The sequence below is a fragment of the Macaca fascicularis genome, chromosome 7 (assembly GCF_037993035.2).
Source record: "Macaca fascicularis isolate 582-1 chromosome 7, T2T-MFA8v1.1".
Taxonomy (NCBI): Eukaryota; Metazoa; Chordata; class Mammalia; order Primates; family Cercopithecidae; genus Macaca; species Macaca fascicularis.
In genome coordinates this window covers 25379011-25401926 of record NC_088381.1, presented here as the reverse complement: position 1 = coordinate 25401926, position 22916 = coordinate 25379011, and the positions used below count along the sequence as shown (strand labels likewise).

The following is a 22916-nucleotide window of genomic DNA, read 5'->3' as shown; positions in this document are numbered from 1 at the left end:
CTATGCATCAGTGCACTCTTTAACTCCAAAAGACACACCTTCATAATATTTTGAATATTTTGCCAAAAACACAGTTGTTTTAAAGAAGCCCAGTTTATCCTAAAGGAGAGCAATCTTTTGAATTTACAAATTCCCATGTATTTTATATGAAACCAACTCTATTTCTTATTGTCATTTCCTTAAGCCTATAAGCTATCAGCTTGTGGACATAGGTGTTTGAATTTTGAGATACATGATTGTATTACAGGAAATCAGTTTGGGGACAGTAGAAAACCAGCACTTAATATCCGTTAACTAGTGAGCTTTATAGGGGAGATGTGATACTCTAGACAAGAGGGTATTTCACCTCATTCCGGTGTGATTAATGGGTTCATATTTGCATCAGAGCCAAAGGGCAGAATCATGAAGTAGACAGACAAACCCATTTCCTATGGTTACTGAGCTGGGTTGGCTAGCAATTGTATTTTAGAATCAGACTTTAAATACAATTCAGGTGAACAGAGTGGTACACTAAGTCAGTGTGGGGATAAATGCTGTGGGCAGTACTCAAAGGTTTTATTTGACCATCCTGGGACTCCCGGTGCCTGTTTCTAAAGTGAAAGGATGTATTTTATGAGCTGAGTTCACCCTCCTGGAGTGCACGGGTGATGCCCCTTGATAATAGCACAAAGCAAATTTGAGGCTTTCCATTTTCAACTGGTCTATGGGCATTGACTGCATTCATTGTGTGCTTATCACCGCAGAGGCAGGCTCCTGTTCTAAAGTGTCCAGTCTGAGGGCTTTCACAAATTCTTGGATGTCTTTAATTTCACTAAGCTGGACAAAATTGAACACATAGATCACTGAGCCTTGCTGTCCTGGAGGCAAAGATTTAAAAAAAGATGGTACTGGTTTCCCTAGAACAATCAGAACAGCATAATACCACATGGATGTGCAGTCTGAATTACTCTAAGTCTCTTCATTCATAACAAGAAGGCAATCTGAGACATTTAGGGCGCAACATGTCCCTTAGACTTTGGTAACTGATTTCTTGAAGGACTTACGTTGGAGATGCAAAGTAAAAGAAAGTCCTTTGGGAAATGGCAGATGAATTTGTTTTAGCTGAGTATCATTGACTTTTTATTTTGGAAAGGCTCTTGCTGTGATTAAAATTTTATTCTCATTCCTATTTGCAGGGACAAAACTGGAAATACTCCTTCACTGCATATGTGACTATAGATGTGTGTGTGCGTGTGTGTGTGTGTGTCAAAAGGTGGGGGATGTGGGGATCATTGCCTTTAATCATTCCAGCTGGGCCCCTTTGCCTGGTTTCATATTGCACATTTTCTGGCTTTCCTATTGACTGAAGAACTGCATCTTGACATTCACCAGAAGAAATCTGCCCCACAGCCTCTCCTGCCATTAAATGCTCTCCTTTGTCTTGGATCGTGATATTGCCTTCCAAAATTAAAAACAATTTAAAAAGTGTGTGTGTGTGCACGTGTGTGTGTGTGTGTGCACGTGTGTGTGTGTGTGTTAGGCGACATTGCTTCCAGAGGAGCTTAATCGTTTGAGGGTTAAAGACACAGAAGAATTATAACTTCAGTGTCGTACTGGCCAGGAGTTGGTGAAGAAAGGTGGCTTTGTTTGGATGATTAGTTTGGACTCTGTTAAGACAGACAAAATATCTTTTTTTTGGTCTTATGGCGTAGGCAGGGTTTTATATGCTTAAAAGCAAATCTTCAACGGCATTCTCATTCTCTTACATCAGCCCACTTCTCCCCTTCTCTCTCATGTGGCGAAACAATAAACAAAGTGGCCACTGTTGGTGCACTGGGGCATTTCTCTTTCTTTCTAATACAGGCTCCCAAGATGGAAATCTTTAGCCATTGAAAGCCCAAAAATTCTGCTCCTCTAAAAGCAGACACTTACTGAATGTTTGCTAGCTGGAGAAAGTCTCACCGCCACTCAGCTCCAAAAAGGTTCTGCAGAAATTTTGGGGCTGTAAGAATGGCGGGGCCCCCTCGGTCCCAGGAGAAATCGCGCTCAGCTCTGTTGTCTTTTTCTTTTTCCTCAGCATTTGTAAAGTTGGCCCAAGGGTGTGGCTGAGACTCCAGAAAAGCACTGAAAGTACTATTTGTTCTTGAAAATGTTACAGTTAATGTCTTGGTCCCAGTAGTAGGGGAAGAAAAGATCTTTGTGAACAAAAGCAACAGAATGCAGGCATCTATCTGCCTTTCCTCGCTGGGATTTCAGATTTGTTAACGCTGCTATCAGCAAGGCAAGTGGAATTTGAGAGGTTAATTTAAAGCAGTAATTCTTAACCTGGGATCTGTGATTTCTAAGAGGTCCACAGAATGTTCTGGGGAGCTTTGGGGTGAGGAGTGGACCTTCTTAAACGGAATAGAAAAGTTTGTACAGGCCGGGCGCGGTGGCTCATGTCTGTAATCCCAGCACTTTGAAAGGCCAGGCGGCCAGATCGCCTGAGGTTGGGAGTTTGAGACCAGCCTGGCCAACGTGGTGAAACCCCATCTCCACTAAAAATACAAAAATTAGCGGGGTGTGGTGGCGGGTGCCTGTAATTCCAGCTACTTGGGAGGCTGAAGCAGGAGAATTGCTTGAACCCTGGAGGCGGAGGTTGCAGTGAGCCGAGATCGCACCATTGCATTCCAGCCTGGGCAACCAGAGCAAGATCTGTCCCAAAAAAACAAAAATAAAAAAAAAAAGAAAAGAAAAGTTTGTACAAATAGGCCTTTTATTGGAGAGAGGCATGGCTCATCTTAGAGTCTCCAATTCAAAAAATTAATAAGTACTATTTTTTTGAGACAGGGTCTTGCTCTGTCACCCAGACTGGAGTGCAGTGATATAATCCTAGCTCACTGCAGCCTTGAACTCCTAGGCTCAAGCAATCCTCCTGCACTGGGCTCCTGGGTAGCTGTGGCCACAGGTGTGCACTGCTACGCCTGGCAATTTAAAATATATATATTTTTTTGTGGAGACAAGGTCTCACTATGTTGTCCAGTTTGTCTCAAAGTCCTGGCCTTGAGGGATCCTCTTGCCTTGGCCTCCCTGCATGGTGGGACTACAGGCATGAGCCACTGTGCCTGGCTGATAATTACTTTTTAAAGCAAGTTCATAAACCCAAATTTTCCCCTTTTTTTCTTTTGAGCAGAGTTTTGTACATCAAGAGATTTTGGGGGCTCTGTAAAGCCTCACACGCCTCAAATATGCAGTCCTGAGTGAGCGTGTGAGTGCGTACTCATGTATGTTGCCCATGTGGGCAGAGCCTGGCTCCAGATGCTCGTTTCTTCCAGGAGGTGGCAGCCAGCGCATAGACAGCAGAGGGCTGGGGCAGGGCAGGGGCATCCGAGTAAGTCTTTTCTAAGAAGAGTCAGCCCCTACCACTTTGTCCTTTTGCCTGGGTAGTTTACCCCAGCCACACTGGTGTTAGCGATTGGCCAAAGAGCCTCCCCTCACTGTGTTAGGGGAGTGAGCAAGGGAAGGACAGTCAATATACTACTTCCCCTAGCCTCTAGAGCCTACGACTCCCTCCTTTTCATCCATCTGGCAAAGTGGTTCCTTCCCAGTGCTTGTGGGTTTTGAAGTCAGAAGTGGATTTGCATTCTGTCTCTCCCACTGTCAATTGCCTTATTTGTACACAGTTATTTAAATTCTTTGAACTTTAGTATCCTCATTGGTAAAATGAGGGTGAAGTCCGTACCTTGGAATGATACTGTTATGACTCAATGAAATGATGTACATAAGGTGTTCACTTCTGAGCCTGACCATAGAGAGTGCTTAGTAAATAGGGGCTGGCCAGGAGCTATGGCTCACACCTCTAATCCCAGAACCTTGGTAGGCTGAGGTGGGAGTCTCACTTGAGCCCAGGAGTTCAAGACCAACCCAGGCAACATAGGGAGACACTGTCTCTACACGAAATAAAAAAGGAAAAGAAAAAATTAGCCAATTATGGTGGTGCTTGCCAGTTGTAGTGGTCCCAGCTACATGGGAGGTAGAGGTGGGAGGATTGCTTGAGCCCAAGGAGGTTGAGGCTGCAGTGAGCTATGATCACACCACTGCACTCCAACCTGGGCAACAGAGTGAGACCCCATCTCTACAAAAACAAAAAATTAAATAAATATAAATGGGGGCTGTCCTTTCACTGAAGCTTGGGCTCGCTGCTACTGCAAGGTGTACCATTCTAAAAGGCTTTACTAAATGCACTCAAGATTTTTTATCTTTTTGAAACTTTTGGGAATAGAAACAGGTAGCTCTATATAAAAAAACTGAAAAAGGAAATATGGATTTAGTGGCTACAAAGATGGAGGGGTTAAAAGCTAAGTTGGAATGGGAGGAGAGAGAGAAATAAAGAACACCTGTTAGTATCCATAACATGAACATTGTCCGATCTCTCTATGGGTGTCACCTCTCCATTGGGACATTTTTGATGTGCCTTCACATCTCAACACCTTTGCCTCACACTAGCAAAACTCCTGCTGAAGGAATTTACTATGCATTATTTTCAATATTTTAAAGGATTACTTATCCAATCAAGTGTACAATGAAAGTAAAACATAACATTGTTTACCTTGTTTATATCTAAACACCAGTAGAATCAGAAATGAAATAGCAAACCACACACACAAAAAACACCTAAAACCAAGCCATAGTTCATAAGCTTTTTCTACATTACTATTTACACAGGATTAATTTGATATAGCTGCTACTAATGTGTACATACTGTTACAAGTTCTACTTTTTCACACTAATTTCTATAGACTTCTTCATATTTCTATAGTCCAAGTGGCAATATCCATTTTGATATGTTTTATCTCTATATCGCAAGACTTTGGGTTGGTTTCTTATGTGAAGTGTTTTTTTACTTATATACTCAATGCTATCCCAATACAGGCTTCTCCCCACCTTGTCAAAGGCTGTAATAAATTATTTAAACAAATTGTTTTTAGAGACAGGGTCTCTCTCTGTCACCCAGGCGGGAGTGCAGTGGCACTGCAGCCTTGAACTCCTGGGCTCAAGCAAGCCTCCCAAGTAGCTGGGACTACAAGTGTGTGCCACCACGCCCCGCCCATGCTCTGAGAAATTTTGACATTTGTCAACGTTTACCAAATTACTCTCTAGAAAGATTGTATTAATACTAACCGAGGCCCCTGGCAATTGATAAATATGCCTAAAGCAGAATATTTCCCATCTTTTCCAACACTGGGTTTTGTATTTTTTTTCCCTAATTTAATGAGTGAAGTATCTTGTTGTTTTAATTTTCAATTTTAAAATTATAATGAATGTGAATATTTTCCCATCTTAAAAAACCGAATGATTTCTCTCTCCTTTTGTGTGAATTATTGGATCCACGGGTCAAGAAACTGTAGCCCATGGGCCAGATCTGGCCAGCCACCAGTTTCCATAAAGTTTTGTTGGAACACAGCCATGCTCACTTGTCTACATATTGTCTAAGGCTGCTTTTTGCACTACAATAGCAGAGTTGAGTACTTGCAAAAGAGCAAAGTCTGAAATATTTACTGTCCAGCACTTCACAGAAACAGTATTTAGACTCTTATCTCTTAGTTCATATTCACTCTTGTTCTACCATATGTTATGCTCCAGCAATATGAAAGTACCTGTAATTCCCCTCATATCATGATACTTTGTGTTTTGGTGTCTTCACCTATGTTCTTCTGTCTGTCGAGAAATTCTAATCCCCTCCCTTCCAGGAAGGGTCATCCTTTTAAAACCTCCTTGAGAGGTATTCATGCTGTAAAGTATTCCCTTCAACTTAAATTCACTGCATTACTTTTTGTTAGAAGACATTGATACTTGGTGTGAGAATCAAAAAAACAAATGTGTGGGAAAACAGTTTATGAAATTACGAGTTGCTAAATAAAAGTAACAACTTCTAATAAAAAGTTACTATAGTTGGCATATAATTATTGTTATATTATTATTGTTGTTGTTATTATATTTGGCAACATCAATATTCACCTTTGTTTTTACTTTAAGTTCACATCATTTATAGTCAACTTATTTATTTATTTATTTATTTATTTATTTATTTATTTTTTGAGACCAGAGTTTCATTCTTTTTGCCCAGGCTGGAGTGCAATGGCGCGATCTCGGCTTGCTGCAACCTCCACCTCTCGGATTCAAGTGATTCTCCTGCCTCAACCTCCCAAGTAGCTGGGATTACAGGTGCCTGCCACCACGCCTGGCTAATTTTTTGTGTTTTTAGACCAAAATATCCAAATCACTCTCATGGAGTAAAGGATCTGCCCTATCTTATAATACCTCTTTATTAAATACTGTCAATATAGTGGGGTGCCTGGACTAGCTATTTTGGCAGTATCAGTGCCAGTTTGGATTAATTATGAGTCTTATCAATTATTGAGTAATCATTAAGATGACTCAAAACATCAATCAACCAACCAAGCCAGAGAGCCCAACTCTCTGTGTTATCCTTCTATTTGACTCCGGAGAACAAAGGATAGAATCCTAGAGAAACAATAAATATGAAATCCTGAGAATATATGCTAACCAAAGATCCATTCTATCCTTTGATTGCAGATAATTATACAAAAATCTAACAAGATAATACCTTGAAAAAGAGTTTCATTTATATAGAAAAAATGATCTGAGCTAAAACATACATTTATAAGTGCAAAATAATGCCTAGAATCTTTGGGAATTCTAATTATCTTTCAAAAGTATTTTCTAGAAGAACATTGCTCTGCACTACAACCTATCATAGCTATAGTTATAAAAATAGGTCTGCATGGCCAGGCGCAGTGGCTCACACCTGTAATCCCAGCACTTTGGGAGGCTGAGGCGGGCAGATCACGAGGTCAGGAGATCGAGACTAACCTGGCTAACATGGTGAAATCCCGTCTCTACTAAAAATACAAAAAAATTAGCCGGGCGTGGTGGTGGGCGCCTGTAGTCCCAGCTACTCGGGAGGCTGAGGCAGGAGAATGGCGTGAACCTGGAGGGTGGAGCTTGCAGTGAGCCAAGATTGTGCCACTGCACTCCAGCCTGGGCAACAGAGTGAGACTCCGTCTCAAAACAAAAACAAAACAAAACAAAACAAAAATGGGTTTGCATTCCTCTCTCTGACGTCTCCCCACTTCCTTTGGGAATCTAAACTTTAGAAAATACTATTGTGAAATATAATATATATAAAAACTATAATAGTGTTGCATGTGTATGTGTGTTGGGTGTGCGTGTGTGTGAGAATATAGTTTATTAATTTAAACAATGATCTCTGGGGAATCCGGAAGAGATTTTCATTTGCCTTGTGAAAAGTTTAATATATGTGTTCAAAGCCACAAGGCTAAGGTTCAGATTACACAGAGTGAAAGCTTGGGCAGTTATGAATGCTCAGAGTCCCAGAAACAAAAGCTTTTAGTTTTAACTGCATTTCTGGAAAGGAGGGCGCCAGTTCCTTCACCACTTCCATTAAGGAGCAACTACTTATTTTAGCGGTGCCTTTCTCTCAGGAAGCGCAATATATAGGAAGGGCAGAAAAGTAAGCAAAGGAGGAAATTTGATATTGATTTCTTTTCTTCTGTGAAATTACATGAAAGCTCAATGGCTTGTAGCAGCAACCTAGTCAATAAAACTCCATCTGAGACCACCTTGAAGTTCAACATTCTCCCGATCCTTTTAAATTTCCTCTAGTGTCAGGTTATTTTTGTATTTAATTGTCTTTAGTTCTGAGATACTATGAAGCTTTTTATTCATAACATTACAGAGATGATTTTGCTAGAGGTAACACTGCAAAGTATTTCCAGATGACAATGCCCTGCCCCTCCTTTTTGGTTAAAAATCAACAACACAAAAACCAAAATCTGAAAATCCAAGGAAAAACAGAGATGAAAAAAGCGAACAGTGGAGCTCCTTGTTGTGAAGCGATTGTTCACTGTTAGGGTGCTGCTAGGTTTTCCTGCAGAAGGAGTAAGTACAGCATTTCCTCCTGTGGGGCTGGGAGAATATCATGTGTGTTGGACTCACTATTATGTATGTGTACTTTTTGGTCGTGATAATTTCTAACATTTCTTAAACACTTACTGTGTGGAGGTAGTATGCTAAGTCTTTATTTGTATGGTTTCTGTTCTTTAGGGAAGCAATAAGTCGCCTGTGTGAAGCTGTCCCCGGGGCAAATGGAGCCATTAAAAAGCGAAAGGTAAATGTTGCGGTGGTTTTCTTGCTTTGTGTCCCTCATGATGGCAAAGAGAGTATGAAAATCGCTGTTAGTTCATCCCACCATATGACCCAAAGTCCAGCCTGGCCTTTATTAGGTGGCATGATATCAGAGCTGCACTCAAAGCTACTCTTCTCCCTCAAATCTTTCCGAGTTGCCCGAGGCTGTCTGACGTGGCGATGCCTCCAGCTGCAGAGGGGAGAAAGCCCCTGGGCTTTATGTCAGAAATGTAGGGTGCCGGACTTGGCTCTTACTGACCAGGGAGCATGGAATCTCATCTTGCTGAGACTCTGTTCTTATTTCCTGTGGAGTGTGGAGTTAGGGAGTTGAACTAAATGACCAGTTTAGTGCCTTCCAGTTTCCACATTTTATAATGTATGTATTCTGCATTACAACATTTTAGACCTTTTAGGCTTCCTGGCCTGTTTTCTAGTATAAATATGGATAGCGGTAAAGGTGAGCTAATAACGCATGGGTAGAGTAGCTTTCCCTGTGGAAAGAAAGCAAAAGTTTTGATGTTAGACAGACTCGGATTGAAGTCCTGCCTCAGCCACCTACAAACGGTGTACTCTTGGACAAGTCACTTAACCTCTTGGATCCTTGGTTTACTCATCTGTAAAATGGGAGAAAATAGCACTTACTTTATAGGGTTATGTAAGAAATAAATGAAGTGATGTCTACATACTACCTACCACGGCGTCTGGCATCTATTACACTTTCTGTGTTAATGGTAGCTAGTATTATTGCTATTAAGCTGTGAGCCCTAGAATATTTTGTTGGTTTGAAAAGTCCAAAGGGCCGATACAAAAGCTCTTAAGATAACTATATAAATCATATAGAATTGCAGACTGTTTAAGTGTAGGGTTTTTTTTGTTTTGTTTGGCTTTTTGTTTTTTTGTTTTTTGTTTTTGAGACGGAGTCTCGCTCTGTCGCCCAGGCTGGAGTGTAGTGGCGCAATCTTGGCTCACTGCAAGCTCCGCCTCCCAGGTTCACGCCATTCTCCTGCCTCAGCCTCCTGAGTAGCTGAGACTACAGGCGCCTGCCACCAAGCCTGGCTAATTTTTCTGTATTTTTAGTAGAGACAGGGTTTCACCGTGTTAGCCAGGATGGTCTCAATCTCCTGACCTCATGATCTGCCCACCTCAGCCTCCCAAAGTGCTGGGACTATAGGCGTGAGCCACCACACCTGGCCGAGAAGGGTTTTTAAAGAGATCTTCTGGTCTAACATTTTCATTTTGCCAGCTACTAAACTGAATCTGAGACAAGAGATGGTATTTGTCTGAGTCACTAGGGTGATTAAGGTCAGAGCCAGCTGTAGAAGCCAAGTCTTCAGATTCCCAGCTTAGGGTTCTATTTCTATACCATTCTGCCCTGTTTTCGGTTATCATTCTTCATTATATTACATAGGGCTGAACCAGTGTCACCCAGAGTGACTCAGAGAACCCACATGGTATGAAACATTCTGACAAATGGCTCTTAAATTCTATTAAGGACTCCCTATGACTAGTTTCTTTCACAGAACCCATGGTTCCAAAGTAATCTCTAACCTCTTCCTGCTTCTCATAATTTCTGATTAGAATGCTTCAACTGGATGATTCCAACTAACAGGCAAGATTTTCTCATCTAAGGAGCAGGGATTCCCCATCCCAAAATAAAACAAAGCAAACCTGGCTATCATCTATCCGGAAAGTACACTTGCAGAGAAAAACAGAAAAGCAGCTGGTTTCCTCCAATAGCTAGCATGTATTGAGTACTTAATATGTGCCAGGGACTCTTTCCAGCACTTTACCCCTTTTTCTTTTCTTTTCTTTTCTCTCCACTTTATTGTGGTAAAATATTCATAACATAAACTTTACCATCTTAACCTTTTTTTTTTTTTTTTTTGAGATGGTTTCACTCTGTCACCCAGGCTGGAGTCCAGCGGCTCACTGCAACCTCCGCCTCCCAGGGGTTCAAACAATTCTCAATGCCTCAGCCTCCCGAGTAGCTGGGATTGCAATCATGTGCCACCATGCCTGGCTGATTTTTGTATTTTTAGTAGAGATGAGGTTTTGCCATGTTGGCCAGGCTGGTCTCTAACTCTCTGGCCTCAAGTGATCTACCCACCTCAGCCTCCCAAAGTGCTGGAATTATAGGCATGAGCCACCACTCCCAGCCTCATCTTAACCCTTTTTAAGTGTACAGTTCAGTGATATTAAGTACATTCATATTTTTGTGCAGCCATCACCATCATCCATCTTTAGAACTCTTTTCATCTTGCAAAACTGAAACTCTACACATTAAACCGTAACTCCCCAGTCCCCTATCTCCCCAGACCCTGGCAACCACAATTCTACTTTCTGTCTCTATGATTTTGAGTACTCTAGATACTATATATGAGTGGAATCATACAGTATTGGTCCTTTTATGACTGGCTTAATTCACTTAGCATAATGTCCTCAAGGTTCATCCATGTCATAGCAGATGTCGGAATTTACTTCCTTTTTATAGCTGAATAATTTTGCGTTGTATGTATAGACCACATTTTGCTTATCCATTCTTCCGTAGATGGACACTAGGTTGCTTCCACAGCTTAGCTATTATGAATAATGCTGCTATGAACGTGAGTTACAAAATCTTTTAGAGACCTTCCTTTCAATTATATTGGGTATATACCCAGAAGTAGAATTGCTGGATCATGTGGTTATTCTATTTTTTCATTGTTTGAGGAACTACCATACTGTTTTCTACAGCAGCTGTACCATTTTACACTCCCACCAATAATGCACAAGGGTTCTAATTTCTCCATATTCTCACCAAGCCTATTCACATTTTCAGTTTCTTTATGATTTCGTCTTGATAGGTATTCTAGCAATTTGTCCATTGTATCTAGGTTCTCCAACTTGTTGGCATACAATTGTTCACAGTAGTCTCTTATAATCCTTTTTATTTCTGTAGAATTGGTAGTAAAGTCTTCACTTTCATTTCTGATTTTAGTAATTTGAGTCTTTTCTCTTTTTTGCCTTAATTCATCTAGTTAAAGGTTTGCCAGTTTTGCCGATCTTTTGGAAGAACCAACTTTTGGTTTAATTAATTTTCTCTATTTTTCTATTCTCTATTTTATCTCTGTTCTAATCTTTATGATTTCCTTGTTTCCGCTAGCTTTGGGTTTTGTTTTTTTCTAGTTCCTTAAGTTACAATGTTAGGTTTTTGACTTGAGATCTTTCTGCTTTTTTAATAAAAGTGTTTATATCTATGATTTTTCCTCCTAGCACTCACTGTTTTCACTGCATCCCATAAGTTTTGGAATGCTGTGGTTTTTATACTTTGTTAATCATCACAAAAAACCTAGCCACAAGTGTTATTGTTTGTCCCCATTTTACAGATGAGGAAACTGAGGCCCCAAGAGGTTAAGTAACTTGCTCAGTGACCCAGTCAGTGTGTGGAGGAGCTAGGTCAAGCCCAGGTAGTCTGGTCCAGCATCTACACACTTAATCACGATGTTATCTGCCCTTTTGCCAAGCATCTGCCCTGCAGGGAGAGAGCCAAAAAACGATGTAGGGCCAGTTGAATATAGTCAGATCTTTGTTTGATTCCTTAGGTCTGTTAGATACTGACTGCATCATTAGCAGTTTGGAGTGCTAATGGATAAATGATTTATCTATTTATGTGATCTCCTATGAGTTTTGAAGTCTAAAAGTTAATGAATAACTGAAAGAACTGGGGATTCCTGAGAGACTATGCCATATGGAGTAAGAAGAGCTAGGCTGCTATGTCAGTACCAATAAATTGACCCAGATACAGTCAATTAATGTTTCCCTATCTTAATGCTTTTCTCTTTGTAAAATATGGATAAGCACTTCTGCCAGGTCTGCCTCCACTCTTTTGTAAAAGTTGGTCAGTATCCCATCCTCAGCCTCCCCTTTCTGTTCCTTTCTCCTCTCATTCCCATAATGACCTCTCCCAAGGCCAGGGTCTACAGTTTCTCCCCTATCTCTTTCTTGAAGAAGAAATCCTGTAGCAAAATTGCCAAAATTCATTTTGAAAGTAGTAATTATAATCACTACAGTTTGTTAGCACTTTGCCGTATACTGTGCATTTCCATATACTTTATTATTAATACTAAATTTGATTCCCCTAAGACCTCCCATGGCTAGAGGTGGAAGAATGGAAGTGATAGTATTACTCCTGTTTTGTAAACAAAGACATTGAGGGGGTTCCAGAGTTGTCTAAGGTCCCTTGACAAGTTAGGATCACACCTGGGACTTGAATTCCAGTTGCCTCACTGCCCATCCTGTGTGCTTTCCACTCCTTTCTCTTCCATGGGTCTTTTAACTGTTAGGACATTTCTAATAATGGCATGAAAGACTTTGTCTCCTATATAATAAATACATTTTGGGCATATCCCACGAGATTAAGGTTATGGTGAGAACAAAATTAAGATGACTTACACAAAAGTTCTTTACAGATAACAAAATGCTTTTCAACTATGAGATAGTGTTATAATTTAATTTGCACTTCATATATATATATATATATATATATATATTTTTTTTTTTTTTTTTTTTTTTAGCAACAGAGTCTTGCTCTATTGCCCAGGCTGGAGTGCAGTGGCATGATCTCGGCTCACTGTGACCTCCGCCTCCCAGGTTCAAGTGATTCTCCTACCTCAGCCTCCTGAGTAGCTGGGATTACAGGCACACGCCACCACACCTGGCTTATTTTTGTGTTTTTAGTAGAGACAGGTTTCGCCATGTTGGTCAGGCTGGTCTCCAACTCCTGACTTCGTGAACTGCTCACCTCGGCCTCCCAAAGTGCTGGGATTACAGGCGTGAGCCACCGCACCGGCCTCTTAATAATACTTTTTAAACTAGCATGGAAAAGAAACTCTAGAGAAGCAAATGAACAACTTGCTGTTAATAAAATCGCTGCGGGGAACACAAAATCCCTGAATTGTGAGGCTCGCTTTGCCCAGAGCCGTGTAAGAAGCAAAGAAAGTAGACCAAGAGTCAGCTTTATGATGTGGTAATAGCTGTGAGGTTTAGGGCTCCTTCCTCACATTGTTTGCACTACATTTTAGAATGAGCTTGGAATTAAAAATAAAACTGTACATTAAATTTCAACAGTGTGGCCGGGCGCGGTGGCTCAAGTCTGTAATCCCAGCACTTTGGGAGGCCGAGACGGGCCGATCACGAGGTCAGGAGATTGAGACCATCCTGGCTAACACGGTGAAACCCCGTCTCTACTAAAAAATACGAAAAAAAAACTAGCCGGGAGAGGCGGCAGGCGCCTGTAGTCCCAGCTACTCGGGAGGCTGAGGCAGGAGAATGGCGTAAACCCGGGAGGCGGAGTTTGCAGTGAGCTGAGATTCGGCCACTGTACTCCAGCCTTGGCGACAGAGCGAGACTCCGTCTCAAAAAAAAAAAAGAAAAAATTTCAACAGTATGTGTTTAACAGTTTGGTATGGCTCCAGAATGAATCAAATGAGAGCAAAACTAGGACAGAAACAAATTGTGTTTTCACTGATTGCCTCAAAGTATTGATTCATATGCTGAGGAATCACTGATTTCCATCAGCTGGTCCACTTTCCAGCAGAGGATTTCAGGACTTAATCCAAGCATCCATCAAAGCATTTAAATCTCTCAAATTATTTCTTAGAATTTTTAATGTTGGGAAGGGCAAAAATAAGTAATAATAATAATAATAATAGCTCTCATGTACCTAGCCAAATACTGTGCTAAATGTTCTCCAGTTATTAATCTTCACAACAGCCCTTATGATGTGGCTACTGTTTTCCCCGCACTTTTTATATAAAAGGAAATTGAGGCTTAGAAAGGTTATTTGTCCAAGGTCATCAGTTGGTAAGTGGCATTTCTGCCTGAGGAAATCTACCAGCCCACCCTCTCGCCCCCCTGTTGGTATGCCTTTGTGGACATATGACCCCAGTGCTTTTCTTTATAATTCCTGGGTACCCCCTACTCTCATGATTCTTCACCAAACCCCCACACCTCCTCTTCTTGAGAAATGCCTGGTCCAGAATTTTGACTTCTATCAAAACATGTCCCTTTCCAGATCGCGCCACTGCACTCCAGCCTGGGCGACCGAACGAGAATCCGTCTCAAAAAACAAACAAACAAACAAAAACAAAACAAACAAAAAAACATATCCCTTTCCTCAGGATCTTCTTCTAAATCTCTATTAGTAATTTCTGGTAAATCATCTTTATTAATGAGTTAATGTGGAAGGGGCTAACGCCTTCCTAGTAATATTTGTTCATTTTAACAATTAGGACCTTCTGAAAACAACGATTTAACCTAAAAGAATGCCCAATGTTAGAATTTCAGGCATCATGATTATCTGAAGGTAACAATTAGACTAGTAGAGAGGACTTTTTAACTCTGGCAAGGGAAAGATGAGGGAGGAACAGGGATGGCTTCAGAGAAGGAAGCAGTTGTGTAATTGGAGAGTTCATCAATGCCTTCTGTGGCGTTAGATTCAGTGGATTGTCAAATTTTTCTTCTTTTAGATTTGCCGTATTGAAAAGGACGCAAGAGTTCAGCTGGTCTAAACTCTCACAGGAATTTGTTTACATTCAAGCAGGAGTCCACTCCCAGCACCTGGGGAGGAGAGAAACTAGGAGAAAGTTCTGAGGCCCTAAATTTCACTACTTAATAAAGAATTTGCTGCATTCTGATTTTAAAAAAATGTTTATTTAATAAAAATAATTCCCTTTCATTTGATTTATATAAGGTAAAATAGAAAGGAAGAGTTTGGACTTTGACTCATTTTTAACATTTAAAAAACATTAACATTCATTCTGTGACAAAATTCCTGACAGTGTTTTGTTTTTCTTCTTTAATTTTTAAAGCCTCCAGTTAAGTTCCTATCAACAGTTCTTGGCAAAAGTAATCTTCAGTTTTCAGGAATGAATATAAAACTGACCATCTCAACATGCAGTCTCACACTGATGAATCTTGACAACCAACAGGTAAGATCACAAATGTCTTTTATAGTTTAACGTATCTATTTTTCCACAGAAGCCTGGGGATAATGAAAAGAATAAAGTTTTAGACAGAGTATGCCTACAACTTAAGACAGCACAAGGGAAAAATCTGCTGAAGATTTATGCATAACAATCATTAGAACAACAGCATTACCAACCCATCACTGGGGCATGTAACCACCTACATACGTGCCCCTACCTAATTGGCTTTGAATGAAGAACTAAGGTGCAAAGAACATAGAAAATATCATTTAGCAACTCATATCCTTAAATTGATCATTGATGTCTCCACCAACCCTCCCCAAATGGATAGCAATTCCATTATCACAACTGACAGACTGTGTGTTGGGCCAGGGTGCAGATGAGGGACAAACGGGAAAGGTGATGTTAGGGTTAGTGTTCTAGCAAACTGAAATTTAAGCAGAAAATATTTTCTTCCAATTCTTGTGGTTGAGAAGCTTTCTAAAATGGTATTGTATAAAAGAGAATGCTTTCTTCCTTAATAATTTATGATACTGTGGTGTGCCTAAGTTTTCATTGTGAACCTCATTTCTCAAAGAACAGCATTGCTGAAGCAAATGTAGAATTTACGTAGGCATTGGGCTAAATATGTGCCTTAACAAGGACATTTTGTTTGGCTTGCTTTTAATTTTTTAAACTAAATTCCTTCTATCAGGTTATGTATGTGTGTTCAGATCTGATTTTCCTCTTTGTCTAATATGTTGTGATCCAAGTTTCTTTACAGTTAAGGTTTTATTGTGTGGAGTGCTGTTGATCAAGGTTTAATGTGTACTTAATAATAATAACATGCTAAAAGCTCTGAGGTTACATATGGGTTGAAATGCTGGCTTTACCACTTACTAGCAAGTGACTCTACTACTCTGGGCTTCAGTTTTCTTCATCAGTGAAATGAGGATTATGGTACTTATTTATAAGGTTTCTGAGAGGATGGATTTTAAGTGTCTCATAGGTCTGTTTAGAGGATTCAATGAGATAATAGATGTAAATTATATAGCATGTGCCAGTCACATAATACCTATTATTATTATTTACTCAAATATTCTCAGAGACCTTTTCATATACTCAGTACTTAATAGGAAGAACATATTATAAGATTATAAAATTATCAGTAACATATAAGTACAGGTTTTGAGGGCTATTTTATTTTCTAAATTAAAAAACAGAATAAAATACACTGTTTAAGCAGTAGTATACAACACCTTAGAGGAAAAGTGCTAACATGAAACAGTTACAAGTAAATTCTTGTCTAGTTGGGTCCTGATTGATCTTCCAAGAGTGGTGATGCCATTGGTGTAAAGAGAGCATAACATTTTGGGCTGTGCTTGGAAGACATGACACATATGAGTGGTAAAACATTCATTCAGTCATTCTGACATTTCGACTTCAGTACATATGTAGATGCAAAATTTATTTTTAGTTTTCATTCACACGGATGGTACTACGAAAGTTCAATGCTTTTAGTTATGAAATCTCACTAAGTAGAGGAGCCCTCAGATTATCTCGGAGTTTTGTAAGGGAGGAAGAGTGGGCAAAGCTGAAGCCATCATAATGACAGCCTTTTGGGTAGAATCTAATGATCATTTTTTAAGATGACCCTTTCTGTGGGGTTCCTGAAATGAATGAGGAATTTATGAAGAATGGGATTGTGGTGTATGTGGTGGGGCAGAGTTTATTCTCAGTCTCTCTTTCCCCTTCAGTACCCTTCTTTAGGGCAAAGTATTACTACCCATCCATAACCTTTCAGGCAAAACAGAGGTGAGGATAACGGGTGATTTTCATTACCAGTAACTGTAGTAATATGATGTGCCTTTTAAAGTAATCCACATCTTTTCTGCACTGGTGCCATGGAACGGGGTTGTATTCAGCCCACTGCTGGAGTGGGGACCAAAGTTAAGATCTCATTTATCTCAGACCTGAGGGCTGATTTTTAATAACTATTTTGAGCTTTTCTGCAGGCCTAGGGGAAATGGCTGGAAGGTGGGAGAGACGTGCCACTGTAGAGGCCTCAACTCAAGAAGCTTTATGTCTTGTGAGAAAGGCAACTAAAATGTTTAAGAAATGAACACAGCGAAGATTAGAGACCTTGTGGATACAGCACAAGAAAAGGATTAATTAAATCCTTAACGCTACCACTGGAAGTTCTAAAATAAATACAAAGAAATATTAATGCTTTCCCCATCCCCACTTAATTTCTAAGATATACTTTGGACTAAAAACAAAGGTTCAAGTTTATGGATATATTCATAGATGATAGCATTTATGGAACAGATAGTTCACATTTATCTTTGGTCACTGAGAACATCAAGAATATAACCATTCGTTCCCAGAAAATATTTTACAAACCTCCAGAGGCAGAAAATATTAAACATGTAATGCTTGCAATTTTTAAATATTACCATATTTCAAGATGGGAAAATACACTTTTGCAAGGGTAAGCTATAGGTATTTCCTTGTTTCAAAATTCAAGCGACAGACTTTATTGACATACTTTAATATAGTATTTTAGGGCCTCAAGCAAAAACGTCAGAGTCTCAGTAGCTCACACTCCCACTAATTCTTTACTGATTTCTACAACTCTAACAGATACTGAATTCAGAAGGGTAATAGAGTTAAGGTAAAACAGGCAAAAACTGAGACATCCTTTAGTCTCTACAAGGAGAGGCAACTTGAGATATTTAGAGGCCAAGTAGGTAACGCAAGCTGTGCAAGCACAAGAAAAAACAATGGTGCAAGCCCAATGATAAATATCAAGTGCTACCTGGCCTCTATGTTGGGGAGATAACACTGACACTTGGCAAACAGAACGCCTTCCTTGTCTAAAGGTGAATCAGATGTTTTTGTTTGTTTGCTTTTTTGTCTGTTTGGTTTTTGGCTACATAGGTCTATAGGTCAAAGGCTCCCAGATCTTTTACTTTAAAAAAATAATAATAAAAAGGTAAGAATCTAGATTTTTAGCTGCTATCTCTGTACTGAGATGTTGGTCTCTTAAAATTATAAGCATGAACCAAACAAAATAGATCTGTGGCCTGAAGATAGCCAACATGGGATATCTGATCTAAGCGAACATTTGTAATACATATGGATAAATTTGCAAAACTCTCCCTAATCACACTGTGTACTCAAAAGCTTCTTTAAATCCCCTATCTTGCAAAATCAGTTAGAATTTCCCCAGAACTCCTTTCTCTAGTTCCCTTAAATGAAGATACACACACACACACACACACAAACACACACACACACACAAACACACACACACTCTCACACACATCTTCATTTAGTCCTCACAATTTGTAAGGTACATCCAATTGTCCTTATTTTCAGTTCAGGACCCGAGCCCGAGAGATTAATTTCCCAGTTACTGAGCTAACAAATAGTAGAACCCAAATTTTAACCAAGTAGTCTGGTTTGTCTGTGGTAACTGCATGTAAAGGAAATACAAATGATTTTACACCCCTAAAAGGGGTGTTAAAATGTTAATTTTCTATCCTCAATAAATACAAATAAGTATTTACAATTTTCATTGTCTCTCTGCTTACTGCCTATTTTTAAGACTGAAAAACAACCGAGCCAATTGCAGAGCCCAAGTTTTTCTCCCCAAGATGGGCCTTCAGATGTAACAGGGAGTGTTTCCCACCCCCAACTCTTGTGCCCTACTTAGTCCCAGAGAGAAACAGAATCACAACCTTCTAGTTTGTGGACGTCAGATTTTTTTTCCCCAAGAGTTTATCTTTCCTAGTAAAGATAAACATCTGGAGGTAAATACAACCAGCCAGTTTATTGTGCACTAGCATACCCCCATTCAAACTAATTTACATCACACATGCAATTAATTATCTATCCACACTCATCTGACCGTAGCTACAGGCTAATTGAGATAGCAGTGGAAGTGGTAGGATTAAGAAGTTCAAGCACCAACACTTTACTTCCACCATCTCTCCCTCCCAACCCAGCTAGTGTCTGAACAATTCTGATCATCCTTGTCACAGTCCTATCTTTTACAGATCTCTCTCTCCCCAAAAGGCAGGATGACCATAAAATAAATAATGCTCTGAATTGTCCTGTTGCATTGGATATTTGTTCTTTACTGCTATAATGGAGCAGAAGCATCTGGAACCTTTTTACTGATCATGATAAAACCTGCTGATATACTCATTTTGCTGAACATAGCCTTCTGATGTAATCATTACTCTCCTAGAACCTCAGCATCTTAGTAAGGTAACCATGGCAACATACTCATTGATAGGGCAGGTTTTCCTAGACCAGCAAATTCTTGTAGGGCAAAAACTTAATTTACAAAGTTTAATTTCCAGAAATTAATTTGTGAATTAGATAGCTGAAGCTGGATTATTTTCCCTTAATACTGGTTAACACATACAATAAAAACTAGTATAAAGTATGTATACAATATTATTAGCCAAACAAAATACACAGAACAAGAAATTTTATTATCTCCAATGCTGGTGCATAACAAATAACAAGCTTAATTAGAGGAGGAGACAGAGGGAAACTTCAGATACCAAGGTAATTTCTGGGTAGGTTTAAAACCTTTAAAAGTTGATAGAATAACTGTTCATAAAGTCTTTTTAGATATAGGGCTTTTTACTTGACAACTTTTTATTAACAGTTCTTACAATATGAAGTTCAACTAAAGTATTTCACCTGTCAAGTTAAAACAGCAAGCAAAACAAAATTTCTCTAGTATATAACAGCGTGAGCAATGGTTTCTTTGTACATTCACACACATTTAGTGTCTAGATTTGAAAGTTTTTAATTAAAGATGTCTTAATTTTTGACTTTTAAAAATGGTTATGACAATGAATTTTCTTGATTTATATATCACAGTGGCTTTATAAATGATCAAGATACATGTACAAACAAAATTTCAGACGCTCTTGGAAACACATCTTAAGATACAGAGCACACGTGATACATCTTTGAGTTTACTCATCCTTTTGGAATAATGAAGAATACTTCATTTGTCTTACACTGAAAATTTAGCCTTTGATAACTACGGCTTGACTAGATCACAAAATAGAATTTCCCAAGTTTTCTTAAACTTTCAGTCCAAATAACTCAAAAGATATGTGTCCTAGTTGGATACATTTTTTCTCATTATATAATTAATATCAGTGGGCTCTTGTATTGGCAGTTTGTCTTGGTCATGACTTATTCTTGCAAAACCATCTTTACAGCAAACAAATATGAAAGATATTTTCCCCAATGCAAGGAAAATAATCTGGATCAATAACAAAGTCAAAGCCATAGGTGTTTTAGCACATTCTTGATAACAGATTTCAACGGTCTTAAAATCTTTTTTCCTTTTTCTTTAATGATTCTCCTTTTTCACAACTGTGCAGTCACTGTCCTATTGTCTTCTATTCTGAAAAACAAATTTTTTTGAAGGTCAAGTTTTTCAATGGCACAAAACTATTTGGAATGAACCCAAAAGATAGCGGAAAGTTGGGTCCCTCCTCAAGTAGTTTCCTCCTCTTTTAACAGCATGTAACTACTCTCTATCAATAATCTCATCACAGCCGAGTTCTTCGGTCAGACGATTGACAACCATCAGTGAAAAAAGCTCTTCGATAAAAGCTAACTGATCAAACGGGGTCTTCTCATAATGCATCTGAAACCCGCCATCCAGGGCTGCTTCTCTTGTTCTCAGAAACATCTTGTCGGCTTCTTCAAGAGCAGCTGATACTCTGTAGCCGGCACCACTAAGCTGCTCCTCTTCGGGATAGTCGTAGTCGTCCTCCCAGTCATCAAATTCCTCGCCCTCGTCCTCGCTCTCGAAGTCTGCGCCCGCCACCTGGCCTGGCTGCTCCCCAGCGTTGGGCCCGTTAGCAAGGCTCCGTTTCCCCTCTGGCGCCGCCATTGGCTGGGCCTCCTCCTCCTCCATTGGGCCTTCCTCCTCGAGCTGTGGCGGGGCCCCGTTGCGGGAGGGACGCAGGGATAGCTCCCGGCTCCCGCTGCCTACCTCCATCTGCGGTAGGTCACCCTCGCCAGGCATCACATCCATTTGCAGGTCACTGCTCTCTTCATATAGCTCGGACAACTCGGCCATTTCCGACATTATGCAAACCGCTCAACCTCTCGGAAAAAGCTTCCAGCAAGATAGATGCTGCGCGGCCGTGCGTTTGTGCGCGTGCGCAAAAGCTGCGCGCTTGCGTAACCCCGCGCGCAGGCGTGGTCCTCAGGTACCGCCTCCTGCTTGGCGCGCCACTGTGGTTGGAGTAGCTCAATGTTTTTCCCGGGATGTGGGCGTCGCTTTTTGAGCTAAGTTTCCGTCGATTCGAACTTGGTATCTAGGGACCCTGTAGGCAAGAGCGTAACAGTTTCTGTGTTACTTAACCCTACTGTTGCTTGTGATGCAGCAAACTGGAAAATAACTTTACATGGCCCTCCTAACATTAATGTGCCTCCCCTCCCTTCTTCCTCCTCCCCAGGGCAATTTATCTATGTGCTGATGACTTCTAAATCCACGTTTCCAAACCAGACAACATCCATAACCACAGATCAGCATATTAAGAACTAATCCATTCTGTCCTTTTAGTGTTGTCATTTAAAAAGTTAAATTCACAAACGACATATATATTGTCCTTTTTTTTTTTTTTTTTTTTTTAGTTATAGCGAAGAAATACTTGGTCCCATTTCTTTTCTCCGGGTAGGTATTTTTCCACTATTACCAACGCGGCGTGTACTCTTTAAATTCTTTTTATTTGCATTTACATGTATCTTTATGTATTCATAGCAAAATACTATTTTGTGTGTTTTTTAAAAACATGTTTTACCTGTCTTCAACTTAAAAGCGTCTGCTTTTAAGTTGTATATACTTCTGTGAATTATATGACTGTGTATACTTAAGGATTCAAGCACGTTTCATTTATTCTGCACTTTATTTCTATTATTATAACATTGTAGTTACGTAGAATTATACAACTCACCATAATGTAGAATCAGTGGGAGCCCTGAGCTTGTTTTCCTGCAACTAGACGGTCCTGCAACTAGACGGTGATGAGACACAGTGACACCCAAGGTGTGTTCCTTATGTCCAGTGGATTCTGTAATCTCATTTTGGTTGCTGTTACTGTGGAAAATCCTGCCTCACAAAGATAGGATGTTGAAAATGAAAGGAGACTTTTCAGTACTTTTGTGGCAATCTCAGGATATTCCGCCTTGACTTTAATCGAGAACGTATGGAGATTTGAAGTTGTCTCAAACATACTTTTAAGGCCACCGCCATTTGCAATATCAAGCAGTTGATCCTCTTCTAGCATGGACAAAGTGGATTCACCTGGCTTATTCACAAATGGGTCACAGATCCATTCTGTCTTTTGTGGATGGGAAGTGTGATGGTTAATACTGAGTGTCAACTTGATTGGATTGAAGGATACAATTATTTATCCTTGGTGTGTGTATGAGGGTGTTGCCAAAGGAGATTAACATTTGAGTCAGTGGACTGGGAAAGGCAGACCCACCCTTAATCTGGGTGGGCACAATCTAATCAGCTGCCGGCGTGGCTAGAATATAAGCAGGCAGAAAAATGTGAAAAGAGACTGGCCTAGCCTCCCAGCCTAAATCTTTCTCCTGTGCTGGATGCTTCCTGCCCTCGAACATCGGACTCCAGGTTCTTCAGTTTTAGAACTTGGACTGGCTCTCCTCGCTCCTTAGCCTGCAGATGGCCTATTGTGGGACCTTGTGATAGTGTGAGTCAATACTTAATGA

General features: G+C 40.0%; 2 protein-coding genes across 4 annotated transcripts in view; one reads left to right on the top strand and one right to left on the bottom strand.

The window, feature by feature from the left end:
• Window positions 1-22916, top strand: part of SHC4 (SHC adaptor protein 4) — a 141783-nt gene that overhangs the window by 65288 nt on the left and 53579 nt on the right. The window contains exons 3-4 of one of the 3 annotated variants that reach the window (XM_005559499.5): window positions 8107-8170; window positions 15036-15155. In XM_005559499.5, the coding sequence (XP_005559556.3) occupies window positions 8107-8170; window positions 15036-15155 (184 nt within the window). Of the gene's footprint in view, window positions 1-8106; window positions 8171-15035; window positions 15156-21379; window positions 21493-21566; window positions 21856-22916 lie in introns of those variants that run through there. The other 2 variants (XM_073995769.1, XM_073995768.1) reach the window with 2 other exon arrangements.
• Window positions 19616-21311, bottom strand: EID1 (EP300 interacting inhibitor of differentiation 1). The gene has a single exon (XM_005559498.4). It carries the CDS (start codon window positions 21262-21264, stop codon window positions 20698-20700), a length of 567 nt encoding a protein of 188 aa, XP_005559555.1. The 5' UTR covers window positions 21265-21311; the 3' UTR covers window positions 19616-20697.